This window comes from Anser brachyrhynchus (genome assembly GCF_964034855.1).
Source record: "Anser brachyrhynchus genome assembly, chromosome: 8".
NCBI classification, from domain to species: Eukaryota; Metazoa; Chordata; class Aves; order Anseriformes; family Anatidae; genus Anser; species Anser brachyrhynchus.
In genome coordinates this window covers 11154048-11176057 of record NC_137702.1, presented here as the reverse complement: position 1 = coordinate 11176057, position 22010 = coordinate 11154048, and the positions used below count along the sequence as shown (strand labels likewise).

The 22010-nt window shown below is 41.4% G+C and overlaps 1 protein-coding gene across 15 annotated transcripts in view; it reads left to right on the top strand.

Moving 5' to 3' along the window:
* Positions 1–22010, top strand: part of ST3GAL3 (ST3 beta-galactoside alpha-2,3-sialyltransferase 3) — a 180758-nt gene that overhangs the window by 66069 nt on the left and 92679 nt on the right. For all 15 annotated transcript variants that reach the window (XM_080603463.1, XM_080603456.1, XM_080603466.1 and 12 more), the window contains one exon: positions 6576–6668. In XM_080603463.1, coding sequence (XP_080459589.1) covers positions 6576–6668 — 93 coding nt within the window. The remainder of the gene's footprint in view (positions 1–6575; positions 6669–22010) is intronic.

Here is a 22010-nt window from a genome sequence, read left to right as displayed (position 1 = left end):
ATGGACTTTTCTTGGATTTTTACCTGCATCCTTAGACTCCAGTTTTATAAACTCACCATTTAGTTTCTTTATTTAGTGGTTGAAATAAATCCTTTCTAGCTTGACCATTTCTGATTCTTTGTCTGCAAGGATCATAGTGTTTTTTTAGGAGTTGATAAAAGGTTATTAATTGTGGAGGTCCAGGCTGAGTTGCTGGATGCTCTGAACTATAAGAGATGGTACAATGATACAGACCTTTCTGAAACAGAAATCACGGCTGTATTTCTTAAGATGTTTATGTATTTAGCGCTGTTGAGACTAATCTGAGATTGCTTCTTTTGCCTAGTGATCTAATTCCAGGATGGGAATGTCTTTTTTTTCCTAGTATGTCAAAGACCTGGAGTGGAATTCAGCAAGGAAGTAGGATCCTCGTGCCTTTTAGGAGATGAAAACCTCGTCAGTGTTTTTTTTTTTTTTTGCAAAGGTGGCATGTCACAAAGGGTGAACGACATTGCCAGTTCTGTTTGTGGTCTTTAGCTTTCAGGGTCCCTTTGTCTAGTGGGTATTTCCCAAAGATAACATTGACATTGTGTCTTGCCGTCATTTAGGGTTATGGAGGCGGGCCGTGGGTTTTGGTGGAATGCCTTTAAAACTTTGTTTTCCTGAGCCAGTTTAATGTAACCTAATCTTCTTCAGCTGGTGTTCTTGAATAGTCCAAATAAATAAATAAGTGTACGTGTTGATTATCTTTGTTGTTAAGAAATTAATTTCATGAGAAACCACAATTCTTGGTACAGAAACAGAACAGGACATTTTTTTTAGCGTGCATCATATCTTTTTTAGAAAGAGGGATTTGAGCCATCTCCCTTTCTATTCAGTCACACAATCTTCTTGAAGAACTTGCTTACATACTGAAGTAACATTTGAAAATATTTATATCTGTTTAGCTGGCTATAGTGTGATAGATGCATTTCCTGTCTCTTTCAGTGTAAGCATTCTGCTTTTCCTCTTCTATCTCCTCATTCCTTTTTTTTTTTGTTTGTTTAGTTTTTCCTCAGCTGGACTAGAAAAACAGCAAGTGTCACATGATCCGTCCATGTAATCCTTTGAACCAAAGTTTGGAAACTTCTAAGGCAGCTACAGTCAGAGCTCCTTAAATTTGTCTCTGTTTCCCAAACCAAGCTGCACTCCTGCTGGATGTGGCAGGAGGAAGGCTCTCCAGCTCACCTTCCTTCTATAATGTCTTGCTCTCAAGGAGATGCCACCTGTCAAGATAACATGGTGATCATGGCTCTACTTACAAAATGCAGATGTGCAAACACTTTTTCTGTCCCTTGGTGTTACTGGTGCATGGGAGTCGATGTATTAAGCCTGCTTCTTATCATTCATGACCTTTCTTCCCCGCTGACTCAGCGGCGAGTGGAAGGAGGATGCAAGAGCTGCATCACCATACCCGCTAAAGGTGTCCTCCCTGACCTTTAAGTGAACTGGTAGTACTTGCTGGCAATCTAAAATGAAGGGGAGGATTGATGGGACACTTACTTTCTCATCTGTCTAATAAAAATCCTTGCCAGTTGCAGAGCGAAGATTGGTTTATGGTTTTGTGTTGGGGGTCTTCCACCTCGAATGGGATTTGTTGCTTCAGAAGCCTCAGAAAAAGCATATTGAGACTTGGAAGCTATCTACTTCTGAGACTGTAAACAATGTATAAAATAAATAACATTCAAAGATATGTAACTGATATTAATTAAAACCTAAACAATTGCATGCCCCAGCCACTCAGGCCATGTATCCATTAGTGTCTTGGTTTGGAGCAGTCCCGTAATTTTGAAGCAAATCCCATATTTGCCTCTTACTGTGCATGCTGATTGTGTTCGCAGGCTGGTTCTGAAATGTAGCTCTGAACAGATTTTGGGGGAAAGTAAACTGAAAGCTTTATGCTAGGAGTCTACCAAATACCTATCAAATACTTAGTGTGGAGGGTCCACTTAAGGGTCCACAAGTATGCTTTTGGCCAACAGTGAGCCATGTACATGATGGATGGTTGTATCTGACCCAGGGAACCTGTCTGGAAATCCAATCTGAAGTAAAATGCCCTGAATCTTGTGTAGTGTAGATATGAGAGTCTCAGCATTAACTGCTTTGATCTAGTGATCTGCCCTTTTTATGCCACTTCTTAATAACCACTGTGTGAATCACTATGTGAACTACTATGTACCTTTCATCTCATGTTCTCGTGATGTCTCCTATTCATTCTTCAGGTATCATGCTGTACACTTTGTAGAGCTGTTGTAAAGGTATAAGTCTCAAGTTATATCAGACCAAAGACAGAAACCTTAAGGTGAAGGGCTAGCACATTTCTGAGGAACTCCTTTTCCTTGTTTCAGAAGTGTACCAGTACGTATGTTTTGTGTGCAAGTGTAACCAGTCCTCAGAGAAGATGATCTCCAAATAAATGAACTTTGTCAGTTTTTACAGTTCACAATTTAAAATCCATGCAGAAGGCCAAGAGGCAAAATGTGTCTCCTAAACTAGATTCTGAATATTCAATTATGTGAGCTTAGTTGTGCACTTCTTTTTTAATGGTCCAAACACTGAGTTTTTAATACTTCCTATTTAAAATGAACTTACATTCCAGTCCAATGAGGATGACATGCTGTCCCTGGTCAAGGCATGATGAAGGAATTAACCGTGGTGACACTTTCATGTTTGAGATTAAAAGATGACACGCATCTGCCAAATTCATGCAAAAGGAAAAATCTTGTTTCTTTTTCTAATCCTCTGAAAGCAGCTGGATTTTTAACTTATCCAAATTGTGAAATTTTGTTAAGATTGATGGCTACGTAACAGTGTAGAGAAGCACAGAAAATCTTAAGGAGGAATTCAGGATGTGTACTGGTCTCATAGGAGAAAAGTTAGGAGGAAAAAAAAAAGCAAGAGTGCAGTTTCTTTTTACTGGAAATCAGCCAGTTGCTTTCCTTTAACTTCATCCTCATGCAGGCACTTGTTTAAAAATTGCAGATGTTTACAGTTACCGACTATGAATTGTTTCCTTCATTCATTCTTGAGCAATGTAGTATCTTACTGTTTTACTTTCCCCTGCACAAAGTCTGAGGAAAATGTAAGGGTCCACGGTGTCATCTGACTACATCCTTTCTTCTACCTCCCCTAGCTCTTTAACCACCTTCACCTAACTGATGTTCTTGCTGTAACTAGCAGCGTGAGAATCAGGAGTCTGAACTGATGTGCTTGGACTTTGAAGATGTAGAGAAGATTTCCAGCTTGGTTCCGTAACTGCCATGATAGCCCTGCCTGGCTTACCCCAATAATTCCTGTGTCATCAGGATCTCCTTTGATCCCAGGCACAGTAACAGAGCTAGTGAGGTGAGGCTGTTCGCTAGTAAAGCACTGAGAAGGTAACACAGTTTGGTTTGGTGCGTAGTTCTTGACCCATCTGTTGAAAGCAGAAATCAGGATTATAAAACAAGAATCGAGCCTAAGCTCTCGAATGCTGTGCACCCTGTTTTGCTAATTTGTGAGGCTTCTTTTGCAGAATGTACTCTTAGTAATACTATTTCTTCTATTGGGAAATAAGAAATGTAATCACAAAAGTAGCAACAGATGCAGCAGTGTAATTGTTACACAGTGTAATAGGTACATGGTCATCAAATATGAAAGAGGTGCTTATTCATACATTTTAGTTCTGAATACTAGTTTTGTTACAGAGCTGTGTACCTACTAACAAACACTGTGATTTGTTTGATGTGTAGTTCTCTACCTCACACCTCCAGCATCAGCCTTGCAGTACGGGACACTTCATGCAAGATGTTTTGCAGACTAATTTATGGAAGAGCAATCTCTGTGAGATCAATGAATCTTGCAGGGGAAGAAAAAACAACACACACCACAAAACAAGTTTATACATCTAAAATGATATCAGCTTGGATGGCTTTATGAGGTAGCAGAATGGTAGCAAGCCTGTATGTAGCCTTACTCTAAACATTTAGCCTTGAGTTGTATGCTAAAATAGGGTTATCCTTACGAGCATGTTGGCAATGACAGTGTGACCTCAACATATAATCTGAAGAAATCAAACAAAATGCGTCCCTACATGGATTTAAAATATAGAGTGCCCACTTCTAGTTTTCTGTAGCCTGCTGGCTTAATAAGTGGCTAGAAGAAAGGAGATGAACATATGTTGAGTGATGCGAGATGGCAGCTACAATTGGCTTACGAGAATTGTTCTGCCTCTGGCAGTCTGGCTCATGAACTTCATCACATCCAAGAAATGTCAGCAGCTCTGCCCCTCGGGCTCCAGCAGCTCCGAGTATCTTTGTGGGTTTTGTAACTGACAGCTCCGGCATCAGTATGCTGCGCTGACCAGCCCTTCCGTGCGAAGCAAAGGCACGGGGTTGTCAGCCCACTGTTCTTTTGCAGAAACGCCATGATGGGCATCTGAGTGACATTTTAATTTGATAATGAAAGCGCCGTTAAATCAGAAAAGAGAAAAATGCCTGTGCTTGTGGCACAAGATATTCTGTGTGACCACTGAGGTCATTTGAGCAAAGCCTGCCATTCAAATGGTTATACAAGTTTGCCAGCAATGACTCACTACCGTGGTGGCTACAGATAAATTCCAGTTGCTTTGTGCTTGTTTTTGAAGATTTCGGTATTAGGGAGCTCTGTGTTTTTCCCTAAGCCAGAAAAATCCAGTAACGCTTATATTTGCTTGATAGAGATTAAAATTTCCCCCACTTCTTCGTATCTGAAATGGTGGCATGCTGCAACAAGCAGTGACCTATACACCACGCTGTCCCTTTTGACAGTGTTAGAAGGGAATATATTTTAGCACCATTAAAACATTCTGTTTTGTCAACAACAGACCTTCCCTTCCTGTGCCTATTTATAAAGAGATCTGGACTGGAGTCCGAACACAAATCATTCAGTCCGAGTCCTAGATGAGGAATTGTGATAGTAAAAGATCAAATGTTTTGACCAAAATTATGTGGGAAACCTGTGGCAGGATTAGAGTTGGGCCTATGTTACCTTAATTTTTTTCATGTAGTTTTTATCTACAAAGGTCTTAACAAATGAAATACTTACAGTAACTTTTTATTTTGTCTAGCTTACGTCCTTTTCCGGCTGTTGAAGACTTAAACTGTTTCTGCTGAATAAAACTGTATTCTTTAAGAACCACAGATTTAGGAAATTTTGTAGTATATGTACAATAGTAAAATGTACTTTTCATCTCTTGATCATCCAGCTGGAGCTAGCTATGATCTCTTGGGAAGTGATCCCAGTACCAGTACAAGGAAAGCTACTGCCAGTTCAGCACAGAACTGCTGACATTCAAATACAGAACATCCCTGGTTAGGGTTCTGTTTGTACCACCGCTCATGATCCCTCCAGGATCCCGTTTTCAGTTCAGGGGTTCAGCTTTGTATCACTCACTTGAAACGCTCTGACTCCATGCTGTTACCTCCAGCAGCAGTTTGCAACCTAACCGATGTTGGTGATGCATAGAAAAGAAAATACTGTTGTGGTAATGCTGGGCTCTTCAAAATGATTTTTGAGGATCTATTTTGCAGATCTGTACTGTTGTCTTCATTTGACTGTTGTTACTGACCTGTAGGAAAAAAACCTTCGTTCCACGCCTACCGCTATCAAAATAGCGCTGTATATACAGAATTATTGATCTGCCCTCAGTAGTAGTTAACACTTGCAACCTCCACTGATTATTGAACATGCAACTGTAAATGCATTTTTCTGGTGGGAGTATTAATCATTCTCATACTGTGACCGACGTTAAGATATATAATGTTATCTCAAAAGCCCAAGTGAGTTAACCTTTGCTATGTTTTTTGTGAAACAGTGAATATAAAAATTCTACAGGTGGTAAATGGAAACACAAACAAAATTAAATGGTACTTTTCCCAGTCACTCAGTAGGTCTATGGTAAAAATATGTACTTGACTTAAGTATCTTTCCTTGAGTTGCTAAATGCTAAACAGATGTTGTTTCTGTACTAAAGTGAAGTGGAAGAAAAAAATACGTATCTGAATTTGGCCCTGGAATTGCTAGCCAAACTCAATTATTAGACATATCTCAACAGAACAGCAGCAGCAATGTTGTCTGTCCCAAATGCTGAATGCATCCCTTGATGATAGCCTGTCAGAACTGCTCAGCAATTCCTTTCAAATGCTTGAAAGGTATCTTACAAATAATACTTTTCTATAATTTTAACTTTGATCATACTCTAGAAAAATAGCCAAAGCAAACTGCTGGTTATACTTTCTCCCTTTTGAAAAGCTGAAGTCTGAAAAGGTGTCTTAATACATTTCTTCCATAAGCTTTACCTTCCTAGGTATGAAAATGTTTCAAAAAATAGTGGTTTACTGCTATTTCACGTATCTTTAACTCTCTCCTTTGTTGTTTGTTCTCCCGTGGTGCTATATTACAACAAATGAATACCCTTCTATATTGGCTATTATTCCTCATAGCTGTTATTGAGAAAAATTGTAAGAAAAAATGACTTGGATGATTGCAAAAACCAGTTCATAGCAGGAGAGCCCTGACTCTGTCCTTATTTTTTACAGGCCTCCAGAACTGGCATCAAGGTATGCAAATTTCTCTGAGGGAGTGTGCAAGCCTGGTTATGCATCAGCACTCATGACTGTCATCTTCCCAAAGTAAGTAATTACTTTACCTTTTTTTTTTTCCAAGTAAATTTGTCATGGCTCACAGGCTAGTTATCTTCATTTAAAGGTTTCAGCTGTCTGAGAATCTGGTAACAATGTGATGAGTTATTTCTATAGATGAACTAATTACTGCAAAATACTCATCTCATTTTCATTTTAAATTAGACTTCAAGAAGAGGGTTTCTTTGCCTGCTAAAACCCAAAATGCTATTTTTCCCCTCGGTAGCTACTTACAGACCACTGTTGGTCACTCACAAACAGCTAACTGCATTGAACTAATGCCATGTAAAGAGGAAGTACCTTTTCTCTAGTCTGTTTGTTTTCTTGTTCATGCATTAAAAAATTATAGTTCTACAGACATCATCTTGCTGGGGTTTCGTGTTCAGTTGCTTCTCCTAAATCTTACTGAGGTCTGCAGGTTTTTTCCAGCATGTCCTTCAATTCTTTATTAATAGCATTCAATGTCAGAAATATCATTATTTTACATAGGATTGATGTGGTGTAAGGATGGCTGACCTGTAGTTCTGCAAAGAATTATCTTCTGAAACTTCTCTCATACTCAATTATACAAAGCTAATATTACCAAGCCAGGTATCATAATTTAATATATTTAGAACTCTTAAATGTAAATCATCTTGCCTGCATGATTTCTTTTATTTTAGTTTTTGTTTTCAGTTGCTTATGTCATTAGTAAAAAACACGATCTCTCAGGGTGACATTTTTCAGGCTTGGTCTTTGCCATAAAATGTTGGGTTTTTTTGTGTTGTTTTTGTTTTGTTTTATTTGGATAAAGTTGGTTTGGCTGTTTTCAAGCATGAATAAAATGAATAAATGTTTTCCCACTCTAAAGGTTCCTGACTTTTCAGTGCAATTTAAAATGTAAATAGGCAAAATATGATGGAAATAGTTGAGATAGAATAAATATTTTTCAGAGGATGTAACTCTTCTTGGTAAGTGCTTCTTTAATGGTGAAAATGTGACTTCTGACTTTACCAAGCATGAGTATGCACTAGATGGATTAAAGAGCAATGCCCTAGAAATTTCAAAATGTGGTTGCTGGTAAGGAAAGCCTGAATGGAGTTATTTCCACAAGGTTATTTCCTCAGTCAATCGGTTCTCATTCTCGCAGTGCTTAATGTCGCCATCAATAATCCAAGCTGGAAAAAATCCTAGGTTAAGTGTGCAGATGATACGTTTATTGGAGAGTACTCAATAAATGATTGGGTACTTCTAGAGAACAATCTGGATTGCCTGATTTTTTTTTTTTAAGTGGCCACAGTCCAATGAAATATATTTTAAGACATCCAAATATGAAACAAGACATCTGGGAGGAATAAATGTAGATTATACCTTTAAGATAGAAAAACAGTCTTGGAAGCAGACAGAGAAAAAGCTTCATGTAGTCTCAGCAAAGTATCATAGCTGAAATGCTGTTTCAGGGTCACATGGATGTGCGTAAGATGAGAAATTTTGCTTGTCTTTCGCACTGGTTAACCAAAAACAAACAAACAAAAAGACCCACACAACCCAAATCTTCCTGAGCACTGCGTCCAGTTTCAGTGGTGAAAGTCTGAGATGGGAGGAGAAAGAAGAGGCTGAAGGAAAGCCACAAAAACAAACAAGGATTGGCTTAACCAGTAAAGTAAACAAGGCTCCGTAGAAATAAGTCATGTTTCTGCAGCAGGAGACATATCCAAATGAGGAGAATAGGAAAGAGCATTAACTTTGGCAAGTTAAATATACACCGTAGTAAGGTAGGCCAAAAAAATGTTGAGGAACAACTTTAGAAAGGCATGAAAAATAATAAAACTTTTTGTCCAACTGTCAAAAGCAGAAAGCCTGCCAGAGATCCTGATGGGCTGCTAGATGATCATAATATTACATGTGCGCTAATGGAAGGTAAAGCCGTAGCAGAGAAGTTATTTGCATTGCTATTCACTGCAGAGTGGTTCCCATGTGGAGACCTCCTTTGTGGGGAGCTAACTGGGGGAAGCTGTCAGAAGGGTGACATTTTGGAGCAAATCAGCACAATGAATTGCTAGGAAAAGTTCTTACTTTGTGAAGAACTCGGCGATGAAGTTGCTGAGTTACACACGGTTGTGTATAACCATCGCTTAAATTGGCCTTAGAGGGGAAGAATGAAAAGCAGTAAACGTGTCAGGCTTTTAAAGAGGGGCTCACGGAGTGTTTGGGAAACTGGAAACTATTAGAGAGCCTGGTTTCTGTATTAGGCACCTTGGTAGAAACTATAAAAAAACGAATAGAGTTGGTGTTAACAAGGATAAAGGCGATAATAGAGAGGAGTCAAGTTGTCTTCTGTAGCAGGAAGTCTGGGCTTGTAAATGTGCTCATGTTGTGTGAGTGACTGGATGAGCATTTGGTGAAGGTGATTTAACTAACACAGCGTGTCTGGATTTCTTATTTAAAAAACAAAACACCTCTTGGGGTTTCCAAGACTGTTAGGAGATTAAACTGGCGTAACCCTGTAGTGATTAGGTAGTGACTAGGCAAAGCCTGGAAATGGTATGGGGGGGAAAAAAAAAAGAAGGTTGGACAATACAGCAATGTCACTCATGGAGTCCTCTGCAGAACGTGTGCTGGGATCTGTGGTGTTCCAAGTGCTCATAAAATATCTGGAACGGATTGAATAATAAACGCTGACACATTTTTCCGGGTTGCAAGACCAAAAGCAACAAAGCGATGGGACGACAGAATAGCAGGCCAGGTTTGGTTCTGATAGATGGCAGACAGTGTTTATTGAGAAGATTGATCTGACGGCATATACCCAATGATGTACTCAGTTATGCCTTGCAAATCGGGAAAGAGAAATTGGAATTACTGTGGATGGTTCTGTGACTTATTGACCAGTGGCGGCTAAAAGAGGGAACATATCAAAAGAGAAATGCAGAAAAAATAAGAATGTTATCCCACCGTGTCTCCTGCCGTGCACCTCTGTTCAATAATGGATGTGATTCTCTTCAACTAATTTTGAAACAGGTCTAGAATAATTCAATATATATGGTGGTAATAAAGAATAAACAAGAATGCGGAGTTATTTCTCCACAGAAAGATTGAGTAGACTTAGACTTTTCAGTCGGAGGTAGAGAAATCAGAGAGCAGAAGGGATTGATAACTGAGTAAAGCAGTAAGTGGCACAGAGATAATGTTTAGGTGATTGCTTCTCTCAGTACAAGATTCAGAGATATTAAAAGGAAATTTAGTGTACCAGGTTTAAAGTAAACAAGGGGAAGTGCTATTTCATGCTATTTCCAGTTATTTTTTTTCCCTGAGAATAAGTTTCATAGAATAAAAAAAATAAAATTAAAAAAAAAATAAACAGACAAACTGACAATCAAGTTTTATTGACTTGGGTTTTGGTGTTTCTGTGTTGTTGTTTTTTTTTAATTAGTGTGACTTAAAGGCAGACTGGCATAGCTTCATAGAAACACGCTGCAGTCTGACTCAGGACATGCATTGCCCACCAAGAGGAGTGGATGCACGATCTCAGTGTTGCATCTCCGCTAGCAGCTGGCCAGCTGGGCTGCCTCTGGTGCTCACTGCAAACGGAGGAGTTCTGCCGCGAGACCTCGGTTATCTCATTTTTCACTTTCCAGAACAATCTGATTCTGCCTCTTAAAAGCCGACTAACAGTAGACAGTGACTCAGAGTGCCTGAAGTAAGGTTACTGGTTTCTCAATGAAACAAAGAAAATGGCAAGCGTCTTTGGTAGAATCGCATCAGTAGGTCTTTGTTCAGTGAATTTGACTATTTTTAGTAGATCTGAGGTCACCTACGAGTCTGGAGTTAATGCTGTGACCTTTGTGTGGAAGGCACTAACTTGTGTTTGTGTTAGCACTGCAGTCTCCCCTCTGTCTGGCCTTGCTGTGGAAACGATGCTGCCTGTGTACAGTTATTTCTTTTTCTATGCCATGTTCTTTACTGAATGAGAAAAAAGACCTCTGCCCACAGTTTGTGGCTGCCGTGCCAGCCTGGGACAGTTCAGCTACTGCCAGTTTTCCAACCACAGACTCTTGTAAGCTGGCTGCTAACACCAGAAATTCGAGGAGTTGGTAAATACAGAGGGAATGCAGCCTACAGACTTGTGAATCTGTGTTTGGTAAGAGAATATGGGGAAGAAGTATTAAAGAGAGAGTGTCTGAAAGGATTTCAGATTATGGGGGAAGAGAAAGTCTGATATATAAAGAAATTATAGGTGTTGTGACCAAAATAGTGAATTTATGTAAGACTATTTCTTAGTGCCAAGAATATGGTTATAAACAGCTCTTTCTAGTGACTTGGTGCTAAAAAAAAATAATCTTATATACATGAATTATAAACTCCTTTAAGTCAGTTCATAAACAAAATGAGTTTCACTTATTTGGTTATTTTGCTGTAAACTTTCTACTGATTAGCAATTGACATTTCACATTCACAAAATTCATGTTTTTCTTTTTTAGAGTTCATTTTAAATACAGCAGCCCACTCTCCACTCTGAGGAAAACCAGCTCTCACATAATCTCTTCTGGTTTTATATTTTCAGGCTGAATTGTTTCTTTGTACATGAAGTTCAAAATGTTTTAAACTTTCATAGCAATGGGGAATGCGTGACATGGGTATACTTCAGATAAAGACGTTTTGGTGACTTTCTCTCGTCATTTGTCATTTGTCTTTATTTTTCTGATGCTTAAGTCCCCCTTAATGTTATAGGTCTTGACTCCTGTGCTTTCCTCCACTTACACAGGCCAGGTGTGTAATAGCCAGCACAGCTCCGGAGTGCCTTTCTCCATCACGTACAGAGACTCCTGTACTTTTGATATCTGAGCTCAGCAAAATTTTCTTTGCCATCACTGTCCTGCAGATACAGTTTATGAAGCTTTTATTCTTAAGAACGTTTTGTTTTGTTTTGTTTCCTAAAGGGCATGATTCTGATAAGGCTTGGAGTTTCAGGTGGAACTGGAGCCTTAGCAAGGACTTTAGCGTGGATTGGGATGATTTCAAAATGTGATCCCCTCATCCCAAACACTTCCCCCTTCATTTCCGTATCTCCTTCTTGGAACTTGTGCTTCTTATAATAAGCACACAGGAACACCTTTCCAATCCACGCTTTCCTGCTTTGTTACTTAGATATTCAGGGGAAAAAAAAAAAAAGAATATTTTGAAAAGAGAATTATCATCCCTTTGTTTAGAGCTGACTTGGGTCATGTTTGCCTGTCTCAGCACCTCGTGAAGTACTGCCATACGCAGCATGGGCTTGTGCTCAAGTGACAGGGCATGAGCTCTGTGCTCAGAGGCTGCCAGGAAGGTGACTGCTGTTTCCTTTTTGATTAACTATTTAAGAAGAGCGGAGGAAGCCAAAGGATGGCAGCTTCATGTGGTTCTGGAGAGCTCACTGAAGAACCAGGCTGGGTAATTAGTTTACCACTCAGAATTGCTATGGGAGTTTTAAAGTGTTCCCTGACTGCAGCATGACCTGCCTTCTGCATAGTTTGTGATCTTTTTGGGTGCAGTGAGTAGTAGTACTCTTCATTTACATATATATTTGTAGGTATATATGTATATATATACATACATATTTTTTCTACATATATATGTTGTGTTTTTTTTTCAATATATAGGGACAGGGGCATGTTGATGGAGGTATATTTTCTCCTGGTAAGTGCTGAACGCCCTAAGCTTCCCTCAGTTCCTTGGTGAACTGCACTCTCAGGAGCTCAGGACTCCAGGATGGGAGGGATGGAGGCGGCGGCGGTGCCCAGGGGCACTGAGCAGTCGGCGTTTCGCACCTCTCCATCCTGCGTGCTGCTCAGTGCCTGCCTCCCGACCCGGGAGCCAGAGCACGCCGCGTGCCTGCCGTCGCCTCCTTGCTCTGTGTTTTGTAGAAACCCCGGCTAAACAAGCGTGCGAGCCAAAGCATGCGTGCGGCGTGGTGCTCATCAAAGCGCCTCTGCTGTCAGGGCAGCACCTTGCTTCCCCACCCAGGTCTCGGCGGCTTTTCCCGTAACACGTCCTCGTCTGCCACACCACCCTCACTGGCAGCAAGTGTAGCCTGCTGCACTGCTTTACCCTTCTCCTTGTGATGAAATACTGCCTTTTTTTCCCTGTACGTTTTGATTCTCTCACTTTTTCACCTCTGTATTTTGTGCGTTGCGTATTATATCCAGTTTGAAAACACAGAGGGTGCTTTTTTAAAACATACATTAACGTAGATTTTGAGTGACAGAATCGGGTCAGAGGATACACCAGGTCCTAATGTATGTTCCTTTGCTAATTCCTGTGTGTGTTTTATTGCCGAGCACTCATCTGAGAGGCTCAAATCTCTCATACTTCTGCCTAAAGGTGAAAAGTATGTTATCTCACAAAATATTTCGTCTCAGCTGGCTGTGCTTTAGTGAATGTGCAGCACAGTCTTTTAGAAGACGTTTGCTTTTAATGTTCAAGCTAGGATTGTTGTCTGAGCTGTTGTTGCTATTTATAACCATGGAAATGGGATTGTCCTTCACAATGCACCGACTGCTTCAGTCGGTTCCACCTGCACAGGCTTCAGGAGGAGGCAGGTATTAAGTGGCAGCATTTGGTAACTGACGTTCAGGGCGTTGAAAACTGGTACAGGTGATAAGCAAAGCTGAGGTTAGAGAGTGTGGTCAGATAACTCATTTCTCTTTGATAGTTTTCTTTGATTCCCTGCATTCTTTGTTGTCGTAGAGAGCAACGATTGTAATGCCAGAGATGAGCAGACGAGGCTGTGCAAGCAGAACTTCAGCGCTAGCTCCTAAATTCATTGCCCTGAGATCCAGGTGTTGTTCTGCGTACCCTTTCTGTCTTGGCTTTGTTAGCTTAAGGAGTTCATGCTGTCGGTCCCTTGTGCTGCTCCCCTACCTGAGCTAGCATAAACACCTGCAGACAGTGCAATAAACTGGATAAGTAAAATAATCCTCATGTCCGAATGTTAGTTTTCCCTCCCCCATCCATCGGCTCCTTTTGCGCAAGCTTATTTTTAATCCAGATGAGTTCACTGATCCAGTTTATGGAATTACCAAATCACCGTACCAGCCCAGGCAAGGGTTGCAGCGCGGGTACGCCGAGCTGAGGTGATGGGACTGCAAAAACCCCTTCAGCCACCTGGGCAGGAAGTAGGTGTCTGCTTTCACCCTCAGTTCGTGCAGGTTGTTCGTGTTAATCCCATGTTGACTGTTTTCACTTTCAAAAAATGTGCAGAGTACATGCAGTTCCTATGTGCTCATCATGACAGTAGGCTCCATGCAAGATCTATTTTTGGAGCTGAAATCTTTCATGCTTAACCTCTCTCAAGATTAATAATAAATGTGCGCAAGTCCATGTGATGTGCAGGCTTCGTGCCCAAGAAGTTTGTCTTCAGAATCCTTTCCATGACTTCTGAATTAAGTGAGATTGTTAGGTGAAAGGTCCGATATGGGCACGAGGACCTTGGGGTGCGTGTGCCTTTTTGCCTTCGGGAAAGGTGTAAGAGCATCTGTGTTCTCACCTCAGTATGAGTACACACTGCATCTTATGCCAAAGTGGGAACAGGATTTTTTTTCTCTCTTTTTCCCCCTGCCTCCCCCCCGAATACTATAGTTATTTTGAAATTCTGAACTTTAACCAAAACAAACAAAAAAGCAGGGGGGTGAGGGGGTGATTACAGCTTTGCAAATGTACAAATAAATAGCTGTGTTTGTGTGAACATGCATGATTGTAATAGAAGCAATAAATTTAACGCATGCCCCCAAATGAGCATATTTTATTGTGCATGTGTTTGGGCTCTGTTGGTGTGGCCCATCTGCTCAAAAGCTATACTAATAAGAATATTTAACTTTCAGGAAAAATCTTGCAGCAAAGATTGTTTGAGGATCTGAGTGCATTTGAGTCTATTTCAATGCTTTCTTCACTTCTCAATGACCGACATAGTGCTTTTAGTTCAGAGAAATTTTATGTAAAAGATATTAGCAGTATATTATTAAAATGAAAATATCAGCATGAAAGTTGAATTCTGTATGTAGTATTGCCATGTTGTAGTGTTGTTATTTTTTGTTTGTTTTTTATATATGCATGTCTTGCCTTCTTTTCTTTTACTCATAAATTCCTTTAGGAAAGCTTTTTGAGTGTTTCTCATTTCATTAAAATTCCGATACCTGCTTTCTGAAGGTTCATCATTATTGGTCCACCCCATCATCTTCCCTGAGCCTCAGGAAGTTTCCTGGTGTCTTTGAGGCTCTGCACGTCACCAGTGGTTTCTCCTTGATGTAAAAATTGTGCAGCTTCCCTCAGAGTTTTTCCTGCATTGTGTTGCAGAGTGGATAATTGTTTGTTCTCCCTACTGGGGGTTTTAATCAAGTTCCCTATTTGGGGATGTATTTCAAATCAATTTATTTTCTTCTTCTACCTTTCCCTCCTCCCTTTTTGCTGTCACACTTTGTTCAATTATTGAAATGTTTCAGTAGCATCAGGGCATGCAAATGCTGTCACCCAGCCAATGCACACTGGCTAACAGTACGGATGAAAACCAAGCCTAATTTATGCAAGATTATTAGGCTAAATTAGAAAGAGTCTGGGGAGCCCTCCAACTCTACATTAGGCAAATGAAGGTGAAAACTAGAAAGATTACAAAAAAATTCTCTTTTGACTGTAGCAATGTGAAAAGTCACTTGAGGATGCTGGTCAGATAACGTTGTAGAAGCTCCACTGCAGTGTGAGCAGCCTAAGTTCTTCAGGTAATTACTTTCTTGGTAATGTAATTTTTTTTTCTTTTCCTATAATTTTAAGGTAACTATGCAGCAAAAACAAAATCCAAGGATGAATTGCTAAATATTGTAGAAGTAACACTAACTGTTGTAGTAATGTCAGGGAGCACGGTGGCTTGGTGGAGTTCCTGTGGTTTCACAAGGGTTCTCGGTCACTGCTTCAAGCCAACCCAAATCACTTTCAGTGCTGGAAAGCAAGGCAGATGTGTCACCACGTACTGACGTGAAGCCGACTGCAATGAGATGCTGTATTTTACTCAGTATGGTGTTTTTTTTCATTCTGCTTCTTTTTTGCTACATATCTGAAGATTTATGCATTCAGAAAAAAAGTGCTTTTCTTTTTGTGTGATTTGCCATCACTTTAACAACGGTCACGGTTGTTTTTTTCTCTCCTGAAGTACTTGGAGTCATTGTTTTACATGCCGTGAAACTTCCTGTGAGAGCCAGGGCCCTAGCTTACCCCACGTCCCACTTGTGACCCAGCTCTCTGAAGAAAAACGTGTTTCCTTGTGACTGTCCTGAAAATCATCGCATCTGCCGTTCTGATTTGTTATTCTTCCAAGCTTAAACAACCGAAGAAAGCCTCAGAATTGTGGATATTTCATATAACGCGTCTTGCACTGTTCTCGTAAAAGAAATAAAACCAAAAGGTTGTCATTTTAGAGGGTTATATGGCTTGCCCTTTATGAATTGATGTCGCACAAATTTTAGCTTGTTTCTAACCCGTTTATCAGCAGTGCCAGCCTAGGTTCGTGTTTAGACAAGTGCATACCTTGGGATACATGCGGAATTGCACTGTTGACAGTGATTCTGTGTCGTAAAGATTCCTGAGAAATTAATTTATTTATTTGGGAAGGAAATAGTTTACACTGAAAGACCTGCCTGTGAATGAACAGTTCCAAATACAAATCCCAGGAATGCTACAAGAAAGGTGGAATTGTGTTATAAAACCTGACCATGACAGGCAAGGGAAAGGTACTTGGGCCATGAGGGCTCTCCCTGTCCCTGTTGGGTCCGCCCCAGGTTGTCCAAGTGCTCAGGACAGCACTGTTGCGGTGTGAGGGTCTCCAGCTCTGTTTTGGACAGAAAGGACCAACTTTGGACTGGTCTCAAGGGAGGTTCAAAGCCACACCAGCTGCTTCACCAAGCAGTGGGTTAGGGATGAGCAGCACAGCCTATCTGCTCTGCAAATGTTGTTTATATTTTAAGCATTTGTTTGTAAATGCGTAACCTGATGGTCGGGTGGGTATTTAAAGCTCCAATATCCAGCTCCAGGCAGTCTGAATGTAACCTTTGGCAAAATAGGCAGCTCTTTAGAGCAGGTGGTGGCCAGCTCTTTTTGCTTTTGATTTGTTTCTTAAACATCGTCTGTGGAGTTTCGGCATCTGCAGAGGAAGATGTTGGCCGCAGGGCTCTGCTAGCACGCAGCCCGTCGCTGCTGGACCTGTGGCTGCTGCTCTTGGAGCTGTTGGGAAAAGATGTCCTAAATTTGAAGGAGGCAGAGTAAGCATTACAGGTCCCGGTTTAAGCAAAGAGAGCTAAAATAAGAAAACCACAAACTTTCTCTGTTTTTCCCTTGTTGGGGATTTTAGTCAGCACGTGTACTGGGCATTTCTCCTCCTTTGGACAGTTCTGATCTCCTGGGTAATAATAACTATTTATGGAACAACAGGATACCAAACAGTTTATAAATGCTAGGCTTGTTTACTTCTGCTCTGTAACTGCTCGTTTCACGCAGGGGTTTCCTCGTCTGTCAAGGGTAAAGAAACTTGGCCGAGTAGATGCATCGGCAGAGAAGCAGTTGGCCCGTCCTGGCCATGGTGTCTTGGCAAAAGATCCATCCTGCTCCACCAGCAAGATGTTCCGCCTGGGCTCAGTGGGGAAGGTGTTTTAGCAGGAAAGTAGTAGTCTCATTTCCTAAGAGGAAAGGAGGTTTATTCTGCTTCGCTCCTCCCAGGTCAGCGGTGTGACGGAATTGTATTTGGTGTCTGCTCCTCGCTGGGTGTGCAGGGGGGAGTTCGAGGTACCTGCCTCCTCTCTGAGGGACACATCCTTTGTTCTTTGGTGTTGCATTATTAGGATTTGCTGTAACTGGTGGACTCCTAAACCATGTCCAGACAGGAAATGAGAGGAAGCTAGAGTTAACAGGTGGTGTTTTCCTGTCATGTTAATAGCTTTTAATTTCCTCAGATGGAAACTGAACTAAAACCGTAAGAGCAGGACACACCTCCAGGACTATCGAGTTGAAGTCCTTCTGTTGCAGATAGCTGCATTCCTAAGCTTTCATTTATTCAACATAAGAGAAGGGTAAGCTGACCTGGATAATGGAAAACTTGTGAATTAAACAATGGAAATCTAACTGGGGAAAAAAAATGGTGATAGTGAAATGTGGGTATTTTTGAATTATTGCTCGTTGCAGACAATGCAGTTCCAACTCGGGGAACATTAACTTAGTTTATTGCTGGTTGATGCCAACTTCTGATCACAGATTTTGGTATTGGGAAAAGAACATAACCAAGCAAGCATGTAAGTAATCGCCTTTCTTCCACCTTCCACATGCTCAGTTTAAGTCAGACACCTGCCCACCCCTTTACCTCCTCTGAACTTGCGGCTGGCTGGAAGGGACATACAGCTGTCCCTGGCCTCCTGACACGGGTCACCACTGCAGCCCCCAGCTACCAACCCCCTGCCATCGCTACCCAGTACGACACCAAGTGAAGATATTTGGCTAACGCGTTGCCACGTTGCAGAAAGCTGCAGGAAGCCTAAGGCAGAGTCCATGCCCACAGCAGAAGCTTCAGGTTCTCAGGTGAGACGGTTTGCCTTTAACTTGGGAGCCACTGGACAAAGTGAGCCATCCTGGGTGGGATGAAGGGGTTCAGCTGGTGCATGAGTGTGGAAAGGCTCGGTCAAACCCAGGAGGCTGCTTGCTGGGAAGTTTGTTCCACAGAGGAGCGGTACTCCATGCCGTCGTGCCTGTCTACGTGTTTTTTCTAGTGTATAATCATACACCACCACCACTCTTACTGAACGTGCTCCTGCTTGCATTGCTTCCCTTGTTTGTGTCTCCGTGGATTTTCAGTGTTTTATCATCTCTTGTGTGTTGTAGGACAGAAAACACAGGGAAAACAGCACTTCATTCTGCATAATTAGCTTCCAGACATTGTGCACTCCAAGAAGGAGGGGAAGGTGCCGGTATCAGGCTGCCCAGGGGGAACAGGAGGTGAATACTGTGAAACATGCCACTGCTGGAGTGCTCTAACATACCAAAATAATTCACTTCAAAATTCTGAGCTGTACCAGTTTTGCAGTGCTGGCTGTTGTGCGTATTTTCTTTCTCCATCTCAGCCATGGCCATACAATGATGAATCGGAGATATTTTGACAGATGCCAGTCAGAGGGATGTTTTTGACAGAATTTTTGGAATGATTAATGTCACTCGAAGCAGTTGCTTGTGTTTCTAAATGTTTGTTTTTATTCATCTCGTATTTGTTTCACTTTTGCAGCAGCGCCCAGCTTACTGTAATGAGATTCAGGAAGCTGGAATCAGGCTCAATTAGTGAGGCTACTGTAAATATTTTCACTGACAGAACTGTCTTTATTCAGTTAAGATTTCAAAATATTTGAATGTTGGTTTATGATAAACAATTAGAAGATCCAGTAATTCAAATAAAGTGATACCAGGAGGGCAGTTTATTCTGAGATAATCCTGTCTTTAGCTAATCTAAAGAAATCTTATTTACTGAAGATGCAAGAACCCCAATAAAGACAGTGGAGAGGGGAGAGGCATGAGGGGAAAGGGAAGAGGAAGATGTTCCTGCAGCCAGGTTTATTGATGACTAGAGCTATCTTTAACAAAATTGTGTTGCCTCTCCAGAAATGCACGAAGGATTTTTACATGTGGTTGATAAACTGAATAACGATCAGAGTCACTGTATTTGGAGAACATGAAGAAGGCATCTCTGAGAAGGCATTCTGCCTTGTGGGTAGGATGACCCATATATATCCAAGACGGCTGGTTTAGGAAGAGACCTCAACAGGTTCTCCATAGTGACTACTCTGTGGCTGTTAAGGGGTAAAAAATTAAGTGGGAAAACTGATTTAAAGCTGGTACTTAATGTGCTACTGTGTTGTGTGGGGTTTTCTAGAGTTGTGGGAATCTCACTTCCCTATGTTCGTGTTTTTTTTTGTGTTTTTTTTTTTTTTTTGTTTTTACCATGGCACTGATTTTGAACTGCTGCTGCATTTCCTGTCTAATACCTAAGACCTGGCAAAGTCAGGTCTGAAACAGCCTGCATTAAGAGTTAGAAACGTAATAGTGGAAGTTTTCAAGCTCATCTCAGTTTACAGGTGTTGAGAGTGTTTGCTACATTTTATGTAGGTTTGGGTGAGTTTCTTTTTTTTTTTGGAGGTTACAACACACCTTCTCTTCGTTAGACCACTAAAAAAAAATAAATAATTTTTGGAGGAAATCACAGTTTAAGTTATTTGATTAGTAGCTTGGAAATAGCTGCAAAACAAAACCATGAAATTAGCCAAATGCAAGCCTTTGAATATGCCTGACATTGCTATCTTAACTTCATCAGCTGCTTGAAGAGTTGGGAGGCTTGTATCGGCTGTGGAGAAGCAAAGTGTCAACTCTGACTCCATAAAGCTGCTTTTCACACCAGTCTTAGGGAGGAAGATGCTTGTTCCCTTTCTCACCTTCAGCATTTGCACAGTGCCACAGCCCTGGGCCTTCCTCTCCCGTGCTCGATGATCCCTTCCATCTCTCTGGTTCCTCCCCAGAGCTCTCCTCTCAGCTCCGTTGGCCTTCTCGTGCGGGTGGATTGCACAGGCTGCATAGTAAGTGGCCCTCCTTTACCCCTCTTTGGCTGCATCTCTGTTTACTGTTTTTATAAATAAAATAGTAACATTTCTTGTTCGCAGCATAAGACCTTAAAAGGCCTTATACAGCACTTCATAAGTCCTGCGTCAGGAAATGTATTTAACGTGTGTGCGCCCTGTTCACGCTGCTTTCTAGCATGTGAATGGAAGCTGAATGCTGAGCTGTCTGTAAGTAGTGTCTGTGTAGTAACAGTCTGGGTAAGAACCAGAGACACATCTCTCAGCTCGTCCTCTCTGAGCTTTGGAGCTCCTGATGGTTCTGGATATTTCTGGATACTTATATTACGTCTGAGAAATTTAGCTTTACAATTTCTCTGACTTAGGAAGCAGGATGGGATGGAACTGGTGGATTTGGAGGCAGCAGATAAGACCAAGAGGTTCTGTACTGGTGGTCCAGAGAGTTCTGGCTATTGGGGGCGTTTTAAGGGATCATGGGGCCCAGGGAGGGAGCACTGCCTGTTATTTTTCATGGGCCAGTGCAAAGCTTTGCCTCCTGGGCTCTGGAAGCTGTGTCAGTTCCCCCTGACAGGTACAAACTGGTGGGCTTGCAGTCAGGGTCGCTCAGTAAAAGACCCCCACAGTTCACATCGTCCCTGGAGCATTGCAGCCACCTTTTCTCTGCTGAAATGAAATGAGCTAATTTGTTTCCCAGCAGCCTAATTGCTCTTGGTTTATTATAGAGACTATTTGGTGCCCTGTTCTGAAGACTGTTTGTTCCGGACAGCATGTTTTAGAATATGTTTGTATGTGCTGGCAAATTTTTCAGTTTTTTTTTTTTAAAGGTCACCTTGGGTTTAGGAAAGTTTAAAGAGCTGCAACAGCTAAATAGATACAAGAAATTCAAACAAATCCTGAAGGTGGTTGGACTGAGGAATTCTTTTCAGCTTTTCAGTCTGAACTTCCTTAAATTTGCCCCATTACTGAGCTGATTCATTTACATCTGTATTCTAAGGCCTTCCTGCCTTTATTGCCCACAGCTGCCTTAGAACTTTCCAGGTTTCCTTAAATCAGGGCGGTTCATTAGTTATGCCTGCATTAGTGCCTTAGTTTCTTCATACCGTGCCGTTTCATTCTGACCTACACCTGTTTCTCAAATTATGGGGCTGAAATAGCTGCTGCCATTGTGTAGTTCCCTCTGTTCGGGGGATTTGCTGCCTTTCCCCTGTCTGGATGAATGACAGACGTTTTCTTCAGCGCAGGGGCTGGTCAGTGGTCTCCGTTTTGCAGTGCTTAGCACAACTGGACCTCGGCTTTGGTCCGATTAAAGTTGTGATTGACATCGTTAGTAACATTCCTGGAGGCTACCGGATTATTCTGCTGGCAAAAGATCGCTCTGCCATTTCTGCACTGAATGTTTCTGCCCGTTTTGCAATTCTTCATGCTACCCTCTCTGTGTAGCCCCGGGGCTATAAGCCACTGTCTTATCTATCCCTTCCCATCCACGGTAAAATCTTTTTTTTCTGTCCTGTAGATCACTACATCTCCCACTGTGCTGTGATGCCGTTTTGGTGCAAACACTTGTCAGCTCGTTTTGGTGCACTGCTGTTCACGATTTCTGTTAGTCTTTGTCTCTGAACCTGTAGGAACTCTTTGGCAGCTGGATGATAATGATCTTACTTTAACATTTGATGTGGTGCCATGTTTTTTTGGGTTTGGAATGTACATTGGAAACATCAGAAATGAATTTTGG